General features: G+C 53.6%; 11 protein-coding genes across 11 annotated transcripts; 6 read left to right on the top strand and 5 right to left on the bottom strand.

Moving 5' to 3' along the window:
• Nucleotides 1-423: 423 nt before the first annotated feature.
• COL26b_012317 (uncharacterized protein) lies at nucleotides 424-1924 on the bottom strand (the record flags this gene model as incomplete). Its single annotated transcript, XM_053184962.1, has 2 exons — nucleotides 424-1460; nucleotides 1540-1924. 2 exons carry the CDS (start codon nucleotides 1922-1924, stop codon nucleotides 424-426), a joined length of 1422 nt encoding a protein of 473 aa, XP_053031101.1.
• A 692-nt stretch (nucleotides 1925-2616) lies between these two features.
• Nucleotides 2617-4281, top strand: COL26b_012318 (uncharacterized protein; the record flags this gene model as incomplete). Its single annotated transcript, XM_053184963.1, has 2 exons — nucleotides 2617-3119; nucleotides 3198-4281. The coding sequence occupies 2 exons, from the start codon at nucleotides 2617-2619 to the stop codon at nucleotides 4279-4281; spliced, it is 1587 nt and encodes a 528-aa protein (XP_053031102.1).
• A 3642-nt stretch (nucleotides 4282-7923) lies between these two features.
• On the bottom strand, nucleotides 7924-8331 carry COL26b_012319 (uncharacterized protein; the record flags this gene model as incomplete). The annotated part of the gene is made up of 2 exons (XM_053184964.1): nucleotides 7924-8281; nucleotides 8327-8331. 2 exons carry the CDS (start codon nucleotides 8329-8331, stop codon nucleotides 7924-7926), a joined length of 363 nt encoding a protein of 120 aa, XP_053031103.1.
• Nucleotides 8332-9317: 986 nt separating this feature from the next.
• COL26b_012320 (putative secondary metabolism biosynthetic enzyme) lies at nucleotides 9318-10340 on the top strand (the record flags this gene model as incomplete). Its single annotated transcript, XM_053184965.1, has 1 exon — nucleotides 9318-10340. The coding sequence occupies one exon, from the start codon at nucleotides 9318-9320 to the stop codon at nucleotides 10338-10340; it is 1023 nt and encodes a 340-aa protein (XP_053031104.1).
• Nucleotides 10341-10626: 286 nt separating this feature from the next.
• COL26b_012321 (uncharacterized protein) lies at nucleotides 10627-12311 on the bottom strand (the record flags this gene model as incomplete). The annotated part of the gene is made up of 3 exons (XM_053184966.1): nucleotides 10627-10947; nucleotides 10998-11333; nucleotides 11394-12311. The coding sequence occupies 3 exons, from the start codon at nucleotides 12309-12311 to the stop codon at nucleotides 10627-10629; spliced, it is 1575 nt and encodes a 524-aa protein (XP_053031105.1).
• Nucleotides 12312-13242: 931 nt separating this feature from the next.
• COL26b_012322 (uncharacterized protein) lies at nucleotides 13243-14194 on the top strand (the record flags this gene model as incomplete). The annotated part of the gene is made up of 2 exons (XM_053184967.1): nucleotides 13243-13414; nucleotides 13497-14194. The coding sequence occupies 2 exons, from the start codon at nucleotides 13243-13245 to the stop codon at nucleotides 14192-14194; spliced, it is 870 nt and encodes a 289-aa protein (XP_053031106.1).
• Nucleotides 14195-14965: 771 nt separating this feature from the next.
• On the top strand, nucleotides 14966-16681 carry COL26b_012323 (uncharacterized protein; the record flags this gene model as incomplete). Its single annotated transcript, XM_053184968.1, has 3 exons — nucleotides 14966-15433; nucleotides 15494-16243; nucleotides 16298-16681. 3 exons carry the CDS (start codon nucleotides 14966-14968, stop codon nucleotides 16679-16681), a joined length of 1602 nt encoding a protein of 533 aa, XP_053031107.1.
• A 78-nt stretch (nucleotides 16682-16759) lies between these two features.
• On the bottom strand, nucleotides 16760-18016 carry COL26b_012324 (uncharacterized protein; the record flags this gene model as incomplete). Its single annotated transcript, XM_053184969.1, has 2 exons — nucleotides 16760-17658; nucleotides 17884-18016. The coding sequence occupies 2 exons, from the start codon at nucleotides 18014-18016 to the stop codon at nucleotides 16760-16762; spliced, it is 1032 nt and encodes a 343-aa protein (XP_053031108.1).
• Nucleotides 18017-18747: 731 nt separating this feature from the next.
• COL26b_012325 (uncharacterized protein) lies at nucleotides 18748-20658 on the top strand (the record flags this gene model as incomplete). Its single annotated transcript, XM_053184970.1, has 3 exons — nucleotides 18748-18902; nucleotides 18997-20418; nucleotides 20484-20658. 3 exons carry the CDS (start codon nucleotides 18748-18750, stop codon nucleotides 20656-20658), a joined length of 1752 nt encoding a protein of 583 aa, XP_053031109.1.
• Nucleotides 20659-20878: 220 nt separating this feature from the next.
• Nucleotides 20879-21494, bottom strand: COL26b_012326 (uncharacterized protein; the record flags this gene model as incomplete). The annotated part of the gene is made up of 2 exons (XM_053184971.1): nucleotides 20879-21187; nucleotides 21309-21494. The coding sequence occupies 2 exons, from the start codon at nucleotides 21492-21494 to the stop codon at nucleotides 20879-20881; spliced, it is 495 nt and encodes a 164-aa protein (XP_053031110.1).
• A 987-nt stretch (nucleotides 21495-22481) lies between these two features.
• Nucleotides 22482-23909, top strand: COL26b_012327 (uncharacterized protein; the record flags this gene model as incomplete). Its single annotated transcript, XM_053184972.1, has 1 exon — nucleotides 22482-23909. The coding sequence occupies one exon, from the start codon at nucleotides 22482-22484 to the stop codon at nucleotides 23907-23909; it is 1428 nt and encodes a 475-aa protein (XP_053031111.1).
• Nucleotides 23910-24408: the final 499 nt, after the last annotated feature.

The raw sequence follows: 24408 nt of genomic DNA on the forward strand, positions 1-24408 counted from the left end.
GCTTCCGTTTAATGCATGACTCGGTAATGGAAAATGGGATCAACATCAGTCTAACTTGCAACGGTGTAGAGACGTAGCTTATACAGTGGGGGCGTCTACGGGGCATCCGTGATCGACATGTACTACTGTGAAGACGTTGACCACGTTACTGGGAACTCCAGGGTTGTGTAGATGAAGCATCAAGCTGGCAGTTAACTGCCGCAATCTGTACCTTCCCAACCATGAAGTCTAAAAAGAGAAACAAACGGTAGTTGAAGCGTTCGTGTTGAAGATGTGCATCTTCAGGGTTCACCGCAACATTGAGCGCGACTAGCGCGCTTATCGCGCCGCTCGTGCCGAACCTCATAACACTTAACGCGGCACCACTATAGTTGTTGATTCTGTACAAACACGAACTCAATCTTGCATACTGATATTCTCACTTTAATCAATCCCGCGGTACTCAAAGTACTCCGTCCATTCCGGGCTTTCCATCAACTTGGCAACCAACTCTTTCTCCATAGTAATCGCGAACATGAATCCCTCATCGGCACTTGCAGTTCCTCCAACTGGCGGGTAGATGAGCACTACACCTGCAGTCTTGTGACCTCCCCACAGGTGACGATGCGTGATGGGCTTGGCAAACCCAAAGTCAAAGCCGCTGACATCCGCTGGGCGATGATCAGTCACGAACATGCTCATCGGCGGGTGAGCATCAACGCGCAGGCTGATTGTTCGTTTGTCTTTGATTGGTGCTATGAAGCCAATCAAACGTTTCAAGTGCTCTTCGTTGCAGCTCTCTGTCAACGCGCGGATATAGCCCGCAAGCTTCGACAAAGGAGCGTCTGAGGCGACATCGGCAACGGTCAGAGGCGGAACCGGAGCAGTGTCCGAGAAAGCTCCCGCAACCACGTTGCGCATCATGCGCTCTGGGACAGGAGGGTTGCTCAGTCGGGGCCGCATGTTCACAGCTTCTCCCCACCAGAGGGGTGTGGAAGAGTCCGGCTTATGGAGCGGAGCGCGAACCTTCGTGAGCATACGCCAGACGTATGCACACGTGGCGTCGTAGGTTGAGATCCAATGCGACGCAGGATCTGTTGGCATTGCAAGCTTCTTCAGTGCTTCAGCCTTGCTCTTAGGCAAATGGAACAGCACCGCTTGTTGCTCCTTATGATCGGGGTGCATTTGTGGAATAGCGGGTCCGTCCACGAGATTCTCCGCCGGTAGATCCTTGGTGAAGCGCGATGCGTCGATGCATGCGGGATTCCACGACAGGAAGTCTGTTGAGTTGGAGACCGCGAAGCAGTTCTCGGCAAGCTGGCGTGTGAAGTTGGCCCAACCCATGACATCGCAGGAGTAATGGTGGTTGTGCATGCTGAAGATCAGACCGCCATCCATGATGTTGATCTGATATGCTGCAACTACTGGGCTACAGTCTGGGTCGGCTTCAGGCCTTTCTCCCCATGTCAACTCAGGAATGCCTAAACAGAGGAACGTTAGTAAGATTCAACGGATAATCTGGGTCATCTGAGGATGACAGTAGTGAGCCGGGAGACTTACTCCACAGATTGACATCTCCAAGACTGTTTCCAGAAAAGTAGGACGCCTCGATAGAGTCCAAAGATGGATGATTACCGTTGGGATCCAGACGGTGAACCACGAACTGTACTGTGGACTCCTTCCTTTTCACAAAGGAGTAGCCACCCTGGGGGTCTCGCTCAATAGTAGCGCACATGTATCTCGCCTGGCTGAGGGTCCTTTGCAGGCCAGCCTTGAGAATTTCGACAGCGTCATTCTTCTTCGCGTCGTCCAAGCGAAAGAAGAGTGCGTAATGATTGTACGCGGCTTGAGGCGTAGGATCAAGAACAGAGAGCTTGAATCTCTCCTCCTCAGGATCCTGTTCCCAACCCAAGGGACGGAGTTGAAAGACTTCCCGCGATGACATAATTACGTATTGAACAATAATGCAATTGAAGGTGAAAAGACGTCAGAGGTGGTTGAGCTCGATGATATGAGACGAACCACGACGAGATGCATCAGACGATTTGTGTTTTATCCGATATGGCCCATCAACATCAGTCCATTCGATCGGAAACCAAACAGCGGTCTACAAGTATCCGCCGTATGCGTCTCAAACTCAAGGGTCCGATTCACTGGATCTTGAAGAGTCAGTTCAGGTAGCATCGGAATAGATTGCGCGTGGGCCAGGGCTGCCACCTGCCCCACGAAGTGAAAGCTCCGCTCATGGTGGGTACGTGTCACTGCCTCCTGTTCTCCATGTTGTCGTAGCATAATTGCAATATCGTTCGGTGAATTTTCTGTCACGCTATACCCTTGCTTTTATGGGTGTAAAGGAATACGTGGTGATTGCAGTAGAGAGAGAATGCTTCGAGGGAGAGCGGCATATCAGCCCACGAGAGTCTCCGTCACCCCCACGGACGTGGCCGATTACAAACTACTACCTGCCCTAGGGCTCAACGGGACTTGTGTTATAAGAGGCCGGATAAACGGGGTGTAAACAAAATGGAACCCACAGTCCCGTCTGTCTGGTGGCATTCACTCTGTCGCCTTTTCTCTTATTTTCGACACCCGTCATCTATCTGATTCTCGCGGCAGAAACGAGACACAGACGGCAAGATGTTGCCGGCCATTGCACTGGGGATCTTAGGTGTCCTCTGTTATCTCTATCTTCGGGGGAAGGGCACTTCCAATCTCCCGCCCGGACCCAAGCCGCTTCCCATCGTCGGCAATCTCAGAGACTTACCCCCGAGTGGGACGCCCGAGTACCAGCATTGGCTGAAATTCAAAGACATCTATGGACCCATTAGTTCCATCGATATTCTGGGACAGAAGATCATCATCCTTCACGACCGTCAGGCAACACATGACCTGTTGGTGAAGTCTTCAACCAAGACATCAGGGCGCCCTTTCATGCGCTTTGCAGATATCTGCGGCTTCGCATCGCTCCTGAACCTCCAACAATATGACGGGACATTTCGTCGGCACCGCAAGTTGGTGCACCAGCAATTCGGTACAAAGGCCGTAGCAGCCCGGTACAGAGACAACATTGAGCCAGAGTCACACCGCTTCCTTCTCCGTGTGCTGGATGACCCCGCCAACCTCGTATCACACATCAAGACGTAAGTCTACTCAGCCACCCAGACTTCATCCATTGGATGCGGCTTGCCTGTGAACCTGTCGCTAATTCATTCTCATAGTGAGGCCAGTGCCATCATTCTGCGAATCACTTATGGCTACTCCATCTCGCCTGGTAAAAGTGATCCCTTGGTGCATCTGATCGAGCGCACCATGGATGTCTTTGCGCTCGCAACCGTTCTTCTGGGTTGGGCAGTGGACATCTTCCCCTTCCTCCAGCATCTCCCAGAAGGCGTGCCAGGAACTTCATTCAAGAAGCAGGGCCGAGAGTGGGGCAAGCTCCTGGAGACGACGAAGGATGTCCCTTATGGTTTCGTTCAGAAGAGGATGGCCAGTGGAACTCACGAACGGTCGTTTGTCTCGTCACTTCTTGAGCAAGAGAGCACTGCCACCGGCGAGGCCAAGAACGAGCACTGGGAGGATGACATCAAGAAGACAGCCTTAGTCATGTACGGTGGTGGTGCCGATACCACTGCATCGGCCATTCACAGCTTCATTCTGGCTATGATCCTTTTTCCCGATGTTCAGAAGAAGGCACAGGCGGAGATCGAGAGCGTTGTCGGAAAAGACCGCCTACCTCAGTTTGGAGACCGAAAGCGCTTACTGTATGTCAATGGCGTGGTGAAGGAATCCTTCCGTTGGCTGCACGTTGCGCCCTTGGGCGTAGCTCACCGGACTGACGAAGACATTACCTACGGAGGGTACCACATTCCCAAGGGTGCATATCTGCTGCCGTCTATCTGGTGGTTCTTGCACGACCCTGCAACGTATGCGGAGCCGGATTCCTTTGACCCTGCCCGGTATCTGGCTCCCCGCAATGAGCCGGACCCTACTGACGAGACCTTTGGGTACGGTCGCAGAATTTGCCCTGGCCGCTTTCTGGCAGATGAGAGTCTCTTCATCACCGTTGCACGTCTTTTGGCGACATTCGACATCAAGAAGGCTGTTGACGAGTCGGGCAACGAGATTACGCCGAAGATCCAGACTACGAGCGGCTTAATTTGCCGCCCGGTCGACTTCCCGTATAGCATCAAGCCGAGAAGTGATAGGTCCATCGATCTCATCAGATGCGTTGAAGGGAAGCATGCATGGGGTGATGAGGATGCCGAGCTTGTTCAAGAGGACTTGGCGAGGCACGGCTGTTGATAGACAGATGTCTTCTCCTCGGGAAACACAGAGCAATGTGTAGTCAGGCTAGAGTATCAGAACAAATGTACTGATAAAAAGACATGAGAACTGCATTTGCCGTCTTTTCGCACGTGTAAGCATGGCTGTCTTAAATCCAGCAAGTTTACCAGGCTGTGCAATTGGCACCGGCCTTTTATCATTCAATGTGGCGGGCTGGTGACCTCGGTGTTGGTTTCTCCAAAAGGCAACAAAATGCCGAGACTCAGTTTACTTTCTATCTTTTGAACCCAGCCATATTCAGTTTTCAAGGCATTCCGCAACACTATCAAAAATTATGTCTACCTTATGCTTCGATAGACGCCTACTAAACATCGCGACTGTTTACCATAGACAGCCTTCAGATAGCTAGCCTTACGAGTTGTGATGTGACATGCAAAGCATTCATATTCTGCGCCAAGATTGATCACTGATCAGAACCAAGGTAGAAATAAACTTTCCACCCGGGAGGTGGGAGGGTAAACAGTATCCGAGGCACTCGTAACGAGTTGCAACCATGAAAGAGTCATGGGTCACCTAAGCGAGGTGGGAATGCGTGCAGGGTTCACTCAGTCGGGTCAACCGAGAATCACGGAAGAATACAGAGGTCCGAAGTCCTTCGATAGGAGGCAGCAATGAGACAACAAGAAGATGAGAGCCAAGAGCGCGGCTTTTTCGTTCGAATTCGGGCGGACACTCCGCTATCCTAAACCGATGCGACCCGCTGTGCGTTCATCTCAAGTTTCAACATGTCACAACCATGCTAGGTAGAATACTTGGAAGAAGAAAACAAGGACTAATGCAAGGCCGTTGAGATGTAAACTCTAAATCAGTTGACGGTGAATTGATCGCGATCTACCAAAGATCTTGCAATCGTTCGTCTTGGGAAGCCATGCACTGGCAACATCGAGAAAAACATGCGGACAGTCCGGCGTTTAGTGGATTGATGTTTCAATCAATCAAATTGCCTTCTAAGACACAACTCCCGTTTCTTGGATCGCGATGCGCAAAGGGGAGACTCGGAAGACCCCCACAGGGAAGATGGCTGGGCTGAAGAGGTAGAAAGAGGCTCCATCACCTCTTGGTACTTGGCGTTTCTATTCACTCAAGCTGTGGATGTTGTTGTGCTCGTCTAGCCGCCCCACGCCTTGTGGGCCATCGAGCTGTCATCCTTGCATTGCGGGTTGTAACACTATGGCGGGCCGGCGGTAGAGTCTACAGCCCCTGGGCGTGATCCGTTGATCCTTGTAAATGCATAGATTATGGTGCGTGGAATAGGGCGCAGTTGGCTTTGAGACGAACACGAAATCTGGGCTGGTCTATTTCATGGATGAACGTGGAAAGACTGGGGCGCTAGGCTGATGTTGGGGTTGGCAACTGACAGCTGCATGTATTCAGCGGTGATTAAGGAGACTTCGGGGACAAAAGGAGAAGTTCTCCTTGGGCAGCTGGTATACGGACGGGGGCTGGTTTTCGGCGGGCGTATTCCAATACCGGACGGAGCCTTTGGCGGGGTAGGGCTACGGGGCTGACGGGGATCGTCGGGACCGGGGTGGCTGCGAGGGCGTGGGACGGTGGGACTCTCGTACAACGGCCTGACTCGCCTTGGGTCGTTTTTCTGCCCTCTGCTAACCAACTCCTGCCGATCACAGCATTAGACGACGAACTGTACCAGACATGTACATACTTACGGTAAAGAATCACGAAAAATCAACCGATTGACCCGAATAACAACGACGAAAACGAAGTTGACCCAGATTGACTGTACACAGTATACAAAAACACGAGACATCACAGTATCAGCAGAAGCTGCTTGACACAGACACGCCCCAGCTAATCATGGCTCAACATGTCTTTGGAAGCTGGTGGATTCCACAGACGAGAACCATCGTCAACAGGCCACGTATCCAGTGGGACGGCTGGCGGTGGATACGGGGTCTGAGTTACTTCTGGCTTTGAGTATTGCATTTGGGTGAGGGTGTCATAGTAATGATCGGCGAGTGTTATGCCAAGTTGCTCAATGAGAGGCTCAATGGGGATTACCATGCTGCCGGAGAAATGAACATGGTGCAGCTCAGTGCACAATTTCATACCATGCAAGTAAGTGAGTGGGCCAAACCGGTTTCATTCGAGATTCAACTGACAGAATCTCATTGAGCCGAGGAAGGCCCGAGACTCATCTTCCTCTTCACTGTTGTTGATGTTGTAAAATCCTGTGATCTCCCAGGATGTCTGTATTCGATTGCTACATGGTTGATTACTAATAGCATTGTGACATCGACATATGTTTTGAGAGTTCATCGACGTTGCATGCCGAAGAAGCCGCACGCGTTCAGCCCGATCCAAAGGCTACATGAGCTCCAGTGTTGTAGTCAAACTTAAGTTGCTGTCCTAGGTTCAGCCTCGCAGTAAACGCCTGACCATGAAGTTACAGCGGAGATCTCGTCGTTGTGGATGGCAGCAAGGAACTGTATATTACCTCACCACGTAATTCAGGTTGGAGAGAGCCACGACGGGCTACAAGTGATGGCTTGTGAGATGTGAGCTTGGAAATGCTAGGGGGCCATGCGCTCCCGATCAACAGCCGGGGTTGGCTGATTTGCATGATGTACAGTGAGGACGATTGAACCCCCTCAGTAGAATGCGGACATATCTCTTACGGCAATCAACAATCATAATTATCGTTTGAAGACTTGTGAAGCTAAACTCGCCTAAAAATTGGAGATGCGTACCTGAACCCACGTGCTTGTCTGGTAGGTCTCATATCGCTTCTTTCAGCTCCCTGCTATGAACGTCACTCACTTCCAACCGATGGATCCAACATGCAGCCAGGAATGATGAACACTAGAAAACTACCTAGTATACATGACTCAACGGCTTGATGTATCCATAACCGTCACTACATTCTATACCATCCAAGACTTGACCATGAATATCCTTCCTCGAAGAGCACTGTTCTGACTCCCTAGACCTAACAAGGGTAAACCCAAGCAAGCATCAGACCCCCTTCAACCGGAACTTGGCGTAGGAGTTGTTGCTAGTGGAATAATAGTAAATACCAGCGGAGTTTCGATGAGAACTTCGCCGGTTGAAGTGGACGCAAGCGAATTGGTTGAGCTTGTGGATGAGCCAAGGTCGAAGCTGGATGATGCTGGAGATGTCAAGCTACTGGTTGTCTGTGTACTGTTCTCGGTTTCGCTTCCGGAACTAGCCGTCGACGTCTGAGGGATGACTGGGGGCAGGGTACTGGATGACGTTGACTGCGGAGCCGGTCCCGAGCTGTTGGTTGAGGTACTGAGGGGGCTCAAGGTGTTGGTAGAACTGGGGCTGCTGCTAGAACCTGCAGATACCGAAGTTGCGGTTGTCGATATGGTGCCAGACTGTCGGGTCGTCGACCCTGAAGAAGCGGACTGTGATGCAGATCCCGAACTGCCCCCTGTTGAGATAGACACAGGGATGCTGGAGGTGCTGCTTGTGCCAGAAGCTAAATTGGACGTTCCGGACGTCCTAGAAGTGCTACTTCCTGTTGAAGAGAACCCCGCCAAGTTAGTGGAACTGTTGGAGAATGATGTTGAGGATGATGCTAGGGGAGAGGTACCGGATGTTGTGAGTGACCCAGTAGAACTAGCAAAGGATGGTGACGAAGACGGAGACGTAGATTGAGAGAACGTCGAGAATGAAGATGTCAATGAAGACGAAGATAAAGCGGGGGACGAAGATGCTAATGAGAATATTGACGATGACGTCGACGAAATTGAAGAAGAGATTGACAAGGACAACGACGAAGACGATGAAGACGCGGATGACAAAGATGACGATGAAGAAGATGATGACGAAGATAACAATGAAGACGATGACGACGAAGTCAGAAGGGATGAGGTGGAACTGGTTGGTGACGGGCAGGATGCAGCCGGTGGCGGATTTCCATATATCGTGAAGTATGGATTGGCGCCGGTATTGCCGCACGGCGAAGTTGGGGCCCCTGAGCAAGGGAAGGGACAGTTACTATCAGCCGCGGCGGAGCTACTGCATGGTGCTTGATTTCCAGCCGAGGCACAATAGCAGACGTTGCCGATGAGGGCTGCGAAATTCCGGTTTTGAGCCTGACATCTAGATTGACAATTTCCCGGATTGCCACCGCCGACAGCTTGATAGACGATATTGAAGACCGAGTTTGCTGAAAAGCAGCCGAGATACTGAAACGGGCTGACTGGAGCTGGTGTGAGGGCTTGAGCGCTGACAAGGGAGATGAGGCCAAACTGGAAGGCGACACTAAGCAGAAGAGATGATTGCATGATGACTAGATGACGGTATCTTGTGCGGTGATGGCGATATAAAACGACATGAAGACCGTCTCATACTATGTAATGAAGAGACTGGTAGTGCAAAGAGAGAGCAGACGTTGTGAAAAAGGGATGAGAGCTGTCACCACGCTTCTGAAGTAGGCTGCCGGTTGCTTACTTACGTGTCTGGTCGTCACAGAATGGCCAATTTGGTTTCCAAGGGCCAACGAAAATGGTCCACTTGCACATTCCAATATTTCAGTGCGCAGTCTCACATAGTGTTGGAAGTGAGACAGGTCCCGGCCCGAAAGAGGCGTATCTCATCGGTATCATCGGAAATAACATTCCAGCTTGATATGGTGGCGTCCGTCAACATTTGCCGTTCGTATCTGCCTGGGCTTCAGATCTCAACCAGTTGCATTTCCCTTCTGATCCGGAAATCTCCGCTCGGTTGGTGCGATTAGATCTTTGGCCGAAAAGGGGCTGACTAGTCGATCGGAGCCGGTGCAACGCCGGGGACTTTTTGTGGGTCGCCGTCCGAACACCAAACTCCGCTCCGCAAAGCAGCCCCGCACCTGCGGAAATGTCAATAACCGGAACTTGTTTCCTCTTTGAACTACCACGCTAAGAAGTTCGTCTTGCCTGCGGGAGTAGATAAACTCCACCAATTTCTGTGTTGATCTCTGGGATTTCGTGCTTCTTACACTCAAGACTTCAAACAACATTGCTGCGAAAATGCCGGAAACAATGAAGAACTGGCAGTATTCTGCCGTCAACGGCAACTTCGAAGACTGCCTTACCCTCAATAAGGACGCGCCCGTACCGAGCATCTCCTCCCTTCGCCAGGACGAGCTACTCATCGAAGTCATCAGCGCATCGCTCAACCCCGCCGACTACAAGGTCCCCGCAACACCTCTCATCGGCCGCCTGCTGATATCGCGCCCTGCGACCCCAGGGATGGACTTTTGTGGCCGCGTTGTCGGCACACACCCGTCGAATACCACTTTCAAAAAAAGACAGCTTGTTTTCGGCGGCTATGCAATGATCAATCAGAGGGGTACTCTCAGCCAGTACACCGTTATTCCCATGGCCAATGTCGCGCCTCTGCCAGAGGAGGTCGACCCAGACCACGCGGCGGCAGTTGGGACGGCCGCCACGACCGCATATCAGTCCCTCATGCCCGACACGCTCCAGCCCGGCGCGAAGGTCTTCATCAACGGCGGAAGTGGCGGTACGGGGACCTGGGGTATCCAAGCTGCCAAAGCCTTGGGCGCGGAGGTCGTCACGACTTGCTCCACTGCAAACGTTGAGCTTTGCAAACAGCTCGGCGCCGACGAAGTTATCGATTACAAGACGGAAGATGTTGTGGCGACTTTGAAGGCGCGAGGTCCTGTCTTTGATCTTGTTATCGACAATGTGGGCAGCACCACGGAGCTTTACGACCACAGCAATTACTACTTGAAGACAGGGGGAACATTCGTCTTGGTTGGTGTTGGCGCAGACCTGTCGATTTCTGGCATCTTTTCGAATCTCAGCAGACAATTGCGCCCTGCGATTATGGGATGCAGAGGTTTCTATTTCGTTCATCAGAAGAACGATAGCGAGTTCTTTGGTCGGATTGGTGGGTGGATGGCAGAGGGCAAGGCGAGAGCAATTTTCGACTCGACATTTCCGTTTGATGACGTGCCCAGCGCTTATAAGAAGCTCCGGGAGGGGAGAGCCAGGGGAAAGATTATTGTTCATGTTGGGAGCAGGTAGCAGGGTTAGGGATCAGGGAAGCGGGTAATGGTTTCGTTTTGGGATTGTTTTCGCCTTCAGATTGAGGCTTTTGCCCTGACAGATTTAATCATCTTCGTTGAGGTTCTTAACTGGACCTCAATTGACGGGCAGTCTCATTTTGGGGACTCCCGAAGATTCAAATTTATTAGTTCGATAAACTATGCAAATTGTACAAAAGAAGTGAACTATGTGATGGTTTTCTGTAGCCCCGGCGTTTGGTTACCAGCACTGGATAGCCTCAACGCTGCAGGAGATCATGCCCAGCTTAGACGCAGGAGAAGCCTTCGCCCAAAGTGCTGTTACCAACACCATCATAGACCTGCTTCTTCGGGTACGGGCACAGAGGCCTCTTGAAAGGCGGGGTGACGCCTACAGTCGAAGCCATCAGCGTGTCAGGAGCCACGCCGTTCTCGACCCACTCGCGCATAGCATCGAATGTGCCAGCAGGATACGCTCCGTTACCGCCGAAGCAGTGATTCACGCCAGGAGCCAGGAAGAGACGGAAAAAGTCATCCGCATGCGCATCCTGTGCCAGGACTGAGTCGTAGTAGTGCGTGCTTCCGCGAACGGGGATCAAGGTGTCGGTCTATGCACAGTTAGTAGATGGAATCAGATATTTGGGATAGAAGAACTGACCGTTCCGTGGTACCCAACAAGCTTGCCACCTCGGGCGCGGAACCTCGAAAGATCGGGGCTGTTTGTTCCCATCATGGATTCGTAGAGCTGGACTGAGAGGTGGGCAAGGTCGTCGAACTCGGCCTGGGTCATGTTTTCCGTGCTAACGCTCGAATTCTTGAGGAGGAAGAGCTTAAGCCAGTCGTCTGCGATTTCGAATGATCCACGAGTGCAGGTGCCGTTGGCCGTGCAGGTCGTCGGGACGACGGCCACATCTGTGATGGAGCCGGTCAGGACTGCCTCCTTTGAGGGGCCGAACCAAATGGTCGTGTTATCGGCTCGTCTCGCGCCATCCCACTGTGTGATGCAAGTCAGCCATGATGATTTCTTCTACCAGTGTCAGAAAGGACCACTTACAACTCTGCGAACTATCTCAGCTGCGGCGGCTGAGACCTTGCGTTCCAATCCAAGCTCAGTGCAGTTGACTGTACTTCCAACCACAGTCGCAGGATCAAAATCACAGTTGTCGGTGTCGGATACCACACCATCCTCAATACCGTCGGCTCCATCGCACGCTTTCAACGCCGCGCTCGTGATGGCATTGATCTCACATGCGGGAGGATACTCGCCGAGCTGATCCATGACGAACATACCCCACATACCCTGCATAACAAACTGGTTCCAATTAATTGCCGGAGCGCTGGCAGCAATGCCGTCGTACGCATCAGGATAGCGCTGCGCAAGCTGGAAACCCTGGCGGCCTCCCTGGGAACAGCCCGTATAGTAAGAGTACTTGGGCCGCGTCTTGTAGAAACTGCCGATGACGCTCTTGGCGATGACGGCCGCGTCGTTGAGCGTGGTGGACGCCAGATCTTGCAAGAGATAGAGGTTGACGTTTCCTTCGCTGAGCAAGCCCCAGTTGACGGGGGTAACATCAGAGCCCAAGCCGCCGTCGGTTCCAACGGTGGCATAGCCCTCGCCGACTGACGCCATCATAGCCATCAGCCCGGCCTGGTGCAGACCCGCCTGCCAGCCGGAGCCTCCGATGTGCTGGAGGCGGCCGTTCCAGGTGTCTGAGGGCAGCCAGACCTGTACGTTGATTGTGTCATTCTGGCCTGGGTGGGTATAGGTGACGGTGACGTTGCAAAAGTTGGCGTTCTGGACGTTGACGGAGCCGTGGTTGGAGTAGTATCCAGGGGGGACGTTTTGAGAATGGTTGGCCACAAAGTTGGTTTGAAGAGAAAGAAACTCGGCACCAAATAGATCGGGGTAGGGTATGAGAGCGGCAGAGCAGGCGCTAGGCGGCGCGGTGCTGTTGAAGAGAGAAGGGATCATAATGAATGAGGTAATATTAGTGAACGTATGACTTATTAGAGGAGTAGACTCGTGAAGAATTACGAGTTCAAGTCCCGAATCCTCTTGCGATCGATAGGCTTTATAAACACGAACATCGAATCGCGGTAGCCAAGAGTAGTCCTTGTGTAGATCGGATCAAAGACGTTTTCCTAATGATATCCACATCACTAGGTAGGCCATGATGTCTCCTGAAAGCCAAGAATCTAATTCTAGTGATACACTTCAATCCGAAATTGGACCGACCGATTTTGATTTCAGCATTGTCAACAGACCGGCAGTTGAATGCTGCGGTTCCGCGCTCTCGGACTGGTCCAACATTGATTGGTTCAAGCAAGTCCCGCCGTTACGGAGAGTGGCGCAGTACGGAGATCAACAGCCTTCAAAGCTGTGATGAGTTACAATACCTAGCGAACAGAATAGATCGGCATTGAGACTTGAACCTAGTCAATCGCACAACTTCACAGAATTGTAACATTGCGCGTCCTGTGGTGCATGAAGCCCGGGTCCGCCAGGAGCCAAGCCACAGTTGAAGCGGGCCCTCTCGCACACAGACGAATGCGATTGGTCTGGATTCGATCTCTACAATACAGATCCGCTGGATACGCGCAAGAGATCAAACCGACTTTCCAATCTCAGAAGGATGTAACAATTCGTGATGGGATATGTTGCAGTGTCAGAGGGTGTCAACTACATGCCTTCCTCTGTACGAAAATCCATATATCCTCGTGAAGAGGCCTGCCTCTGAAGCTCGAACTCTCCCCCCCCTCAAGCTCATATCACCATTCCAATCGTTGAACCTTTTCTTTCTCTAGACTTGAACCCTGTATTCATCCATTTCGGTCTTGTTATCATCACGCAATTTGTTCCATAGTTGTCCAGAGAATTACCCTGATTCCTCAGTACCGGCACCATGGCTGTTCTTGAACCCTTCAGAGGCAACTATTATCTATGGAAATACCTTCCATCCGTCCCAGCAGCTATTATCTTCTGTATCATCTTTCTCACGACCACATTTGCATACATGTGGAAGATTTGGAAAACTCGCGCCTGGTTCTGCATCCCGATGGCTATTGGCGGCTACAGTAAGCTCAACCGCTCCCCCAAAGCTGAGATGGCTCGCAAGACAGGAGAAGCTCAATGCTAACCAGCCATCCATGGTCACAGTGGAATTCCTCGGCTACGTCTTCCGCGCCGTGGCCCACAACAAAACCGGCAAACTCATGCCCTTCGTCACCTCGCAGAACAACATCCTCCTCGCGCCCGTCCTCTTCGCCGCGTCCATCTACATGACGCTCGGCCGCGTGATCCGCATCGTCAACGGCGAGCAGCACGCCATCATCCGGCCCTCGCGGCTGACCAAGGTCTTCGTCGCGGGCGACGTCCTCGCGCTCGCGATCCAGGGCTCCGCCGCCGGCCTGATGGTCGTCAGCGAGTACGCCAAGATCGCGCAGGGCATCGTCGTCGCGGGGCTCGTCTTCCACATCTGCGTGTTCGGCGTGTTCTGGACGACGGCGTGGACGTTCCACTCGCGCATGAAGAAGGACCCGGGCTATCACGAGATCGGGCCGGACGTCAAATGGGAGCAGGCGCTGCGCATGCTGTACGGGGCGAGCGGGCTGATTATGGCGCGATCGGTCTTTCGGATTATTGAGTTTGTGATGGGGAATGATGGGTATTTGTTGAGCAATGAGTGGCCGCTGTATATCTTTGACTCGATGCCGATGTTTGCGGTGATGGGGACCTTTTGGTACTGGTTCCCATCTTCTGTGGGTAGGAAGGGCGACTGGGTGCCAACTTCATCGGCGAATGACTTGGTTTCTGGTATGGAGAGTGTGGAGTTGAGAAACAGCGTGAAGGTTTAGGGATGAGTCTGGGAGGATTGCGTAGTATTTTGGAGGAAGGGGATAAAGTCATGATTGGATGTTAAAGAGAGTTCTGGTTATAGATGGTTGAAATGAATATCACTTTGGGTGTTTGAACTTCAGTGAAACTCAGTCAAGAAAGTCCCAAGAACCACCAAAATGTTTGTCAATGAATCAAGAATTCGTCAGCCCACGTTCTAAATCAAACCGTTCCATTGAATAATGCTTCTGGACATCTCACTTCCAAGTCCAGTACGCCGACAAACAGCCCGCAGGCCAAGCATGTAAGTAAGCTTACACGAACAGCCCGTCTTATTCCCCCACAGCCACTATTGTCCAAATACAGCACGGCGAGCAGAAGCGTCGCATCGGGTTCTCATACTGAGCGAATCGCATTACAGCGACTGCGACAGGTCCACAGTGGATCGGCAGGAGCTACATACGCGGGAACCAACACCGGAAATTTTGCCCAACAGCTTCCCCTGAAAGCCCTGATGTGACCGGGTGACTCACCCACCGAATGAATGCAAGGGAACAACAAGCTTACCCGTACCTAACCGAATCCTTCGTGGAACATGTTGTCTCGTTACTTTGTATTCCACGCCTACCTATGCGAAGTAACATGGGCGGCCGTTGCTGCAGTTCGCATGAGGCTATGCCATCGCAACGATGGATATAAAGCCAGAAGCCGAAGACTTCCTTCATGATGAACAACAAGACCAACCTCGACAACTAGATCCATAGACCGAGCCACAGGATCAATCCCCAGCAATGGACCTCTCATTAGCACAGTCGTGCGTCCCCAGCACCTTCAGTCCCTCCCTCTTCGGCGCTGAGGTGCTCTCCCTCGACGCAAACCTCGTCACCAACTACAGCGCCTCCGTCGCCGAGGCGTTCCGCTACGTCGCGCCCGCCGTCACGCTCGACAACGTCTCCTTCTGCAACGTCACCATCGCCTACACGCACCCCGGCCAGAACGACCACGTCATCACCGAGGCATGGCTGCCGCTGGACTGGAACGAGCGCTTCCAGGTCATCGGCGGCGGCGGCTGGGTCGCCGGCCGCTTCTTCCTCACGTACGGGGGCATGCAGGGCGCCATCGCGGACGGGTACGCGACCATCACCACCGACGCCGGCCTCGGGGACGCGCAGGAGCCTACCCCGTGGGCGCTCAACAGCCCCGGCAACGTTAACCTGTACAACTTGCAGAACACGGCTTCCGTCTCCTTGAACGATGAGGTGACTCTACCTGCATAGCTACTTGTTGTTGTTGATTCAATCACTAACATCACCCGCCAGGCCATCATCGGCAAGTCCCTGATCAAGAGCTTCTACGGCCGCGATCCAAAGTACTCCTACTGGAACGGCTGCTCCAACGGCGGGCGCCAGGGCCTCATGATCGCCCAGCGCTACCCGGACCTCTACGACGGCATCGCTGCCGGCGCGCCCGCTATCCATTGGAACGAGCTCATGCCCTTCTCCCAGTGGCCGCAGCAGCTCATGAATGAGCTCGGCGAGTATCCCTACCCCTGCGAGCTCGACGCCCTCTCAGCCGCCGCGCTCGCTGCCTGTGACGGGCTGGACGGCGTCGTCGACGGGGCTGTCACTGACCAGCACGCGTGCCTGGCCAAGTTTGACGCCTTCTCTGTCGTCGGGCGGGAGGTGGAGTGCGCGCAGACGAATGGGACGAAGATGGCTGTGAGCAGGGCCGCGGCGGTTGTGGCGAATGCGACGTGGCATGGGTACTCTGCGAAGAAGTACTACGGCGGTCTGGTCCCGGGGACCGATTTGACGGGGATGTTGAGCATTGTGCAGACTAGTTGCAATGCGACGGGATGTGTGGGCGTGCCGAGTATGCTTGGAGGCCTGTGGCTTCAGCTGTTTGTGGCCAAGGATCCTGCATTTGATATCGGGCATCTGAGCCGCGAGGAGTTTGACGCGCTTGTTAGCTCTGGGCGCCAGCAATATGCTTCGCTAGTGGAGTCTGCGGATCCGGATTTGAGAAGGTTCCGTGATCTTGGGGGCAAGATTATTTCTTTCCATGGATTGGTATGTGCCTTTCAAGGTCTTGTGGTCATATCTATACTAACAGGTTCCTCACAGGCAGACACTGTAATCCCGCCTGGATCCACGGAGGAGTACTACAACGCCGTGGCTAGGATGACCCCGGACATCCAAGATTTCTTCCGCTACTTCGAGGCCCCTGGGTTGGCTCACTGCTTTGGCGGCAAGAGTGGGCAGCCGAACAACCTCTTCCAGCAGCTGCGCGACTGGGTTGAGGAGGGCACTGCGCCTGAGAAGACCCCCATCAAGTTCAACGTCGGCCCAGATGAGACTCAGAACCGTATCTTGTGTCCTTACCCGCAAAAGGCTCAATACGTTGCTTCTTGTGGCGACGCCGCGTTGGAGAAGTGCTGGTCCTGTTCTGGGTCGGAAAACGCCGCTGCGTCTAAGCGGAGCGAGCCTAGACACCTCGAGCTACGCTGAAGGCAGAGCTTTTTGCGGATTTTGATCACAGCTTCGATAATGTTTTGTATTGGCGCATTAGGTAATTGGTAGTTGACCTCATGGCATATCAAGTTCTTGATTCGGCCATTCCAGCCACTCAGACCAGTAACTCCCGAGGTGATTTGAGATGGTCTTCACAAGAAATCTCCCCGAGTCTCCGACGGCCCAGTAGTCCCTTGCCCGATGCAACAGGACCGCGTAATACGCCATGATAACGAGCGCTTCGGGGCGTCGTTGCTGCAGCAGGGATATGTAATCCCGCGTTATGCGCACCGGCCATTCTTGAACGGCGACAAAGCGACGACTTTCCGATGTATGCACCGTGTCGAATAGGTACTGTAAGATCTTGGTGGTTTCGAGGTACACCTTCTTGGTAGACTCACTCAGCTCGCTTTCCTCGAGGCGCCGGAGAAGGTCCTCACACTCAGTGCCGTGAGACGATGACGTGACATCGACTTGGAAGTGGACGGGGTCCGTGGGGAATAAGTCTCGTAGCATGTTCCCGAATCTTACCATGGACTGGGCAACGATGAATTTGATGCCGGAGTGCAGTTCCAAGCAATTCACTAACTTGTCCAGGACGCCGGGCAGGGAGGAGGCGTTGGAGAAGATGTCGAAGAGGACGTGCTGGCCGAGGAGGATGGAAAAGGAGAACAGGGCGAGGAAGTTGTCCTCAGTGACGTCCTCATTAGTGATTCCGAGTCGACTGATGGCGCGGCTCTGGAGGCGGGTCGATTCGTTCTGGTAGAGAACTTTCATCTCTGGGTCGTCAGAGACAGTGCTCTTGTGTGCTGCGGCAAAGGCGAGGAGCTCATCCATGAGGTAGGGTGCTTTCAAGGCTTGCGTGCAGGTCACGCGAAGAATGATTTCCGTCTCTGACTGGCTTGATACAGTGACCTCTGTGAGGGGGCCCTGGAAGTGGCGCAGGAGGTCGAGGTGGAACAGGCTGTAGGTTTCTGCGAAGAGGGTATCTGGTGGGACACATGGTACGGATGTCGGTGGTTGAAGGGATGGTATGGAGGCAGGAGTGTCGGCGGAAGATGGAGTGAAGACAATAGAGTCAGATAAAGGCGTTGCCGGGGAAAAGGCGTACGGGGAGGCTCCCGAGTCTGGAGTCGACTGGGGACCTGGAGATGATGTCGTAGAGAGGTGTGACGAAGTTGGGGGAACGGGCAGGCTACTCTGCATGCCGACATATGAGCACGTCTTTCCCGCCGTTCGGCACTTGACACAAGATGGCCTGGTCTCATCGCATTTAACCTTCCTCTGCTTACACTCTCTGCATCCAAGCCGCGATTTCTTGTGCTTCCGCATGTTGGGTAGTTCTTAGTGTGTAGGTTGCCGCGGAGAGAGAGCCGATTCAACCAGATCGACAGCTGGAGGAAATGGGTCTGGGAGGAATTGTCTTTGTAGAATACGTGGACTCGGAAGATGTTGCGCTGAGTGCCTTTAAAGATCAGAGAGTCTCGCATACTGATGTTGGGAACCGAGACCGAAACCGCCATCTGAAGGCGTGAATGCGCGGAACTGAATGCGAACCAATAGCGTCCATCTCTGTCCGAGAACACCCACTTTTGCTGCCCCACGTACGCATTGTCGATTGGACAGGTTGACAGAGTGCCCTCGCTTCAAGGTAGAGGAATCGACGTATTTATTGCATTTCGTGCCTGATCTGTGATGATAGTCTTTAGCTTTGTGTTCTGCTTCTCTCAGCCGAGTCTGCCTCTGCTTGCATTGCCAAAAATGTTGGCTTGGAGGAAATTCGATCGCAAAAACACCAAGACGATGCCAGAAGTTGAAAATGGTCCGTGAACCGTTCTAGTCCCAAAGTGGCAAGGCTTAAGTGACCTATGTGGGGTCCACCAACCGGTGTTCAGCCGGAAGAGCCCCGCACCTCCAAGGGTCCACACGGACCTTCCGCAGTGCAGCCTTGCAGCTGGCCCAAAAAAAAAATCTGGATGAAGCCTTCTGTCGCAGGCCGGCGCGCAAAACCACTCCACCTACACCGTCCGGACGATGAGAGCGTCCGTCACGGCAACCAGACAATGGCGACAGACAATCCCTCAAATTCCGGCGCCAGCGCCCCGGCTGCCTCTGCGCCCGGTAATGGCAACCAGAACGGTCGTCAGCGTGGCGGAGGCCGCAACCAGAACAAGCGGCACCCGAAGCGCAAGCAAGAGCAGGGAAGGTCGTCTTGGAGGTAGGTTGAACATCTTTTACCGCGAATTGTCCGTCACTTTCGCGCCCCAATGTGTGTTACTGGCCGTGTCTTGCTGACGAGAATGCCGGCGCAGTCGCGAGGCCACCGACAAGCGCGGACGCAACACCGAGTACCAAGAGTTCAAGCGCCGCAAGGTGAACGAGGACGGCGAGGCCGAGCAGACCGTCAACCCCTTCTCCGCCGAGGAGATCGCCGCCGAGGCCCGCCGCCCGAAGCGCAAGGTCGCCGTCATGGTCGGGTACTCCGGCACCGGCTACAAGGGCATGCAGATCAACAACGAGGAGAAGACGATCGAGGGCGACCTGTTCAAGGCCTTCGTCGCCGCCGGCGCCATCTCCAAGGCCAACGCCGACGACCACAAGAAGTCGAGCCTGGTGCGCTGCGCGCGAACCGATAAGGGCGTGCACGCCGCGGGCAACGTCATCAGCTTGAAGCTCATCATCGAGGACGAGGACGTAGTCGAGAAGATCAACGCCGCGCTGCCCGAGCAGATCCGCGTCTGGGGCATCCAGCGCACCAACAACTCCTTCAGCTGCTACCAGACCTGCGACTCGAGGTGGTACGAGTACCTCATGCCGACGTACTGCCTGCTCCCTCCCCACCCCGACAGCTTCCTGTGGAAGCAGCTCGTGGAGAAGGCCAAGGAGCACGGGCATTACGAGGAGTTCCAGTCCAAGCTGGCGGATGTTATCAAGTACTGGGAGGAGGTCGACGAGAAGGACATCAAGCCGATCCTCGCGAAGCTCGATCCCGAGACGAAGGCCAAGGTGCTCGAGAGGATACACGCGGACGAGAAGCCCGAGGGCGACGACGTCAAGCCCGCCGAGAAGGCTGCCGAACCTGCCGCCCCTGAACCCGCCGCAGAGACCGCGCCCGCCGAAGACAAGGCGCCCGCCGAGGTCCCCGAGGGCAGCCTCAAGCCTAGAAACCGCGACCTGACCCCCGTCGACTTCGCCCTCCGCGACATCAAGGCCGCCTACATCAACGCCAAGCGCCGGTACCGCGTGACCCCGGAGCGGCTGAACCAGCTGCAGGCCGCGCTGAACGAGTACTGCGGCACCATCAACTTCCACAACTACACCGTCCAGAAGACCTTCAAGGACCCCTCGGCGAAGCGGCACATCAAGTCGTTCAAGGTCAACATGAGCCCGATCCAGATCCGCGACACCGAGTGGGTGTCGCTCAAGGTGCACGGCCAGAGCTTCATGATGCACCAGATCCGCAAGATGGTCGGCATGGCGTCGCTCGTCGTGCGCTGCGGCACGCCGCTCGAGCGCGTCCGCCAGAGCTACGGCCCCACGCGCATCGCCATCCCCAAGGCGCCTGGCCTGGGCCTGCTGCTGGAGCGCCCCGTCTTCGACGCGTACAACCGCCGCGCGCAGGACAACTTTGGCAAGGAGACGATCGACTTCACAAAGTACGACGATAAGCTGCAGGCGTTCAAGGACAAGCAGATTTACCAGCGCATCTTCGAGGTGGAGGAGCAGGAGAATGTGTAAGTTTTCAACACCGAGTCGGGGCAATTTTGTCGACGAACTTTACTGATCGCGTGTCAAACAGTTTCCACACTTTCTTCCAGCAGGTGGACAACTTCAAGTCCGACTACTTCCTCTGGCTCACGGCCGCCGGCATTGACGCCGGGGCTATCATGACTGCCAAGGGAGAGGAGAAGCAGAAGACGCTGGAGGCGCAGATGGGTGACGAGGATGAGGACCCCGAGAACGGCGAGGGCTAAACGAGCCTCTTTGTCGTTGTTGGTCGTTGTATACAGTAGACGTTGCATCACAATCAAGAGAAAACCGACACGGTAGACCAATTTCAAGAAGCATCAATAGTTCTTTTTTCCCCGTCCTCGTGGGTATCAGCTAGTCCTATCGCAATGTGAAAACCCAAAGTCAACCCCCAAACGCCGAATAAAATGCATCAATTCCGTAACTTCCACTCTGCCTCCGCGTTCACGAAGCACCGGCACCACCAGGCTGCGTCGGCGCCGCAGCTCCTCCATCAGGCGCCGCAGCAGGCGGAGGCGCAGCAGCAGCCGCATCCTGCCTCCCGATCGGCGCCCACTTGCCCCCGGCGGCGGTCGCGAGCCCGCTGTACCGCGTCTCCTGGATGGCGTTGAGCATCTCCGCGCAGCGCACGACGTCGGCCTGCAGCTTGTCGGCCTGGATGCGCGCGTCGCTCTCGCCGGCGCCAAGCTTGCCGAAGAGCCAGAGCTCCTTGAGGCGGCGGGAGAGGGCGAGCAGGTCTTTGACTGAGGTGTGCTGTGGGGGTTGGCGTCAATAGATATTTTTCCTGTCTTCGTCTTGTTTCGTTAAGGGAATTGGGAAGAAAAGGGGCTGGGAATTGGGATGCGTGGAGGGGAGGAGAGAGGGATTGACGTACCAGGCCCTCAAACTCCATCTGCATCGACATGCCCGTCACCGCGACGGTCTGCGGCTCGGCGTTTTTGCGCTCGCCTTCGGCCTGGATTGTCGCGAGCATGGTGAGCATGCGGAAGCGCGACAGGACGTCTGCGATGAGACGGTTGTGTGTATCGAGGAGGTTGGAGGAGTCTCGTGAGGTGTCCATGGCGGCGGTTGTGGTTGATGTTGGAGGATGAGGTTGGTGGTGAGTTGAGATGAGATGAGGTAGGAGCACGGAAGACACTGGATGCGCGAGGTGTGGTGGGGCAGGATTCGTGGGGGCTCGGTGAGCAGAAGCTTGGGCCAACGTGTTGACCGAGAGGTCCCCTCGGTGAGGAAGGCGATGATCACGAAGGAAGTACGGCAAGTTCACTCCTAGGCTCACCGGTCTTGCGGAGAAAATGGATAGAATGTTTGTCAGTCTTGTATAGATTCTATAGTGTCTCATTTACTGTAGAATATCAAGCCAATGACCAAATTGATGAAACATCACTCTGACCTAAAAGCTTTTCGATGTCACAATTTTCAGACAATTGCAAGTGGCCGACACGTCTTCGACAGCCTACTAGGTATGCATTGAACTCACGGAATATCCAGGCTTCTTTTCAGACTGATGTAACCACTGATAACTGTAATCGTAGCATAAGTGCCATTCCTAAGGTACTACTGCAGAACAGATGACTCGCTTCTTTGTCTTTTGGAAGGCCCGAGTTATTGTGTTGAACCAACTCGAATTATCTCCAGAAAATAACAAAGACCGACAACAAACAACGTATGATACACGCGGATGAAATCTACTGAGTCTGGTTGGCAACAGAGCCTTCAACGCCTTAGTCGCAATGCTAAAGACCCTTGCATTGTTCAAGTGAAGAACACCTGGCATTGTTGCGCATAGGTTACAGCCCGGACTTTGACAACAGCCTTCCAGGTACCCCCCAAACACTCGTGAGTAGCAGTCTACAAATACAGTATAAACTCTAGTACCCTCTAGATTCAATTTAATCATCAATTCAAACACTTCCAACCTTGAGCCCTTCATCACCTCCACGAAGACCCCAACACCATCCTTAGACGCGGTGAGTCTCCAACCCCAAACATAGAAACCTCTACCTGTATCATTGTGTATCGGAATTACCCACACGCCAATTTCATCATGGCCTACCGATTCGAAAGTGACAGCGACAGCGAAGGCTCCTACATCTCCAGCCGATTCGCCGATTACGGCTTCACGGACGTAAGCAGATCTGCCCGGGGCAGGACCGTTGACTCCATGGCTTGGGATATCGAGAATCCTTTTTCCAACCTCCAAATTATGGAGTCGAGAGTCGAGGGGCCCACTGGGCCTTATATTCACGTTGACAACAATATGGGCGAGCAGATTATCGTCCCCGATCTTGCCGTTTTTCAAGGAATGTTCGGCAGCGACTGGCAGCATTCCCCAAGGCACACCATCATTTTCAACACCATCGACACCTGCGAGTTCGTCATTGACTTGACCGACCGCGAAGAGCCCCCGGACGGACTACCCACGCACCTCATGGCCCGCATCGAGAAGCCCCGCCGGAATAACCAGCTCCTATGCTCGGCAGCGTTCCAGAAGCTGGCCCATCGGAAGTTGCCTTCACTCGTGCCCAAGGTCTGGGGTGCCGGGACTACGCGCACCGGAGACGGTCTTCAGCTTCACTACCTCCTTAGCCAGCATTATCAAGACGCTGTGCCCACTGAGAAGTACTGGGACGAATTCAACCCGGTCGTAAAGAAAGCTTTCATGAAGGACATCATCGACGCTATGTCAGAGCTGCAGAAGATCAACTTTGGTGATCTCGACATGGAGGACTGGGTCATCCTTTCCGAGAATGGCCTACAGACACAAGAAATGGAAGAAATACCTGCGGTAGGCAATTCGCAAGTGGGTTGGTTCAGTGACATGGCCTCGTTCCTAACGAAGAGACTTTCACCAGGAAACGCTAGGTACGAGCTCGCAACCTCCAACGACGGTTCGATCCTTCTTGACGGCGATTTCAAGAAGGACAGCTCCATTCACCACCAGGTCGAGTTCACCCCAGACAACCTGGCCCTCCTAACATACTCCAGCGCCTTCTGCCACAACGACCTCGAACCTCGTAACATCCTGATGCGACCACGGCAAGTTGATTTTGGCCCAGGCTATGAGCTTGTGGCCATTACCAACTTTGATTTTGCAGGTTTCTTCCCCTTCGCCTATGAGACGGCTATCAAGGACACTCTCCTTGGGTTGCAGAACCGGTGCGCGAGTTGGTACGAGCTGTACAAGGATATGACGCACCGGTTTCTGTGGGTGCATGAGAATCCCACTGGAAATGAGAGCAGCCAGGAGAAGCTAATCAGAGCCATTGTCCTTACGGATGCGGCGAGAAAGAATGCCCAGGGCTTCCATGTGGGTAATAGAGTGCAAGAGAAGTGGTTGGACAGAGAAAAGTTTGTGAGGGGATTGAATGGCCAGGATGGCTTTGTGAGACCGGAAAATGTTGACAAGGTGTTCAAGCCTGAAGATGATGCTCGACTGGAGGAGGAGGCTATGGAGGAGCTTGGGTACATCTAAAAGATAGGAGAACTGGTCATTTCATCATTGGTGGTAAGTTTCATCATTTGGCTCATCACTGTATTCTCTTTATCTGCCGCAAGGTTGACCGTCTAATGATTATGGTATCTGAGGTCTTTCAAGCTGAATGTTCATCTTGAAAGGGACAAAGCGGCGTCGAAGGTCTGCTTCGATGTAAGGGAACTGCCAAGGGGGTACAATAGTATAAAAGAAAACAAATACCCAGAAGAAACCAAACGTTCTGCGAAGGATCGAGTGCGGTCTATCTTTGCCCCTGCTGATGTTCAATCTGCTAGAGACAGCTTGTTGCATCAAAACTTCCAACAACCCAGCCGCGAAGTTAAAGAGTAAGAAAACCATGTCCCCATAGGTGTCTTCAACAGGCGCTGTATCCCTCGTCATCCAATTGGTGGCAACATGGATCGTCCCTGATACCATGAAAACAAAGAGAGCAAGAAATGACTTCTCTGCTGTGCCCTTGGGTCTCAGACGGAAAAGG

The sequence above is a fragment of the Colletotrichum chrysophilum genome, assembly GCF_026319265.1.
Source record: "Colletotrichum chrysophilum strain AFK26 chromosome Unknown scaffold_171, whole genome shotgun sequence".
In the NCBI taxonomy this organism is placed as follows: domain Eukaryota; kingdom Fungi; phylum Ascomycota; class Sordariomycetes; order Glomerellales; family Glomerellaceae; genus Colletotrichum; species Colletotrichum chrysophilum.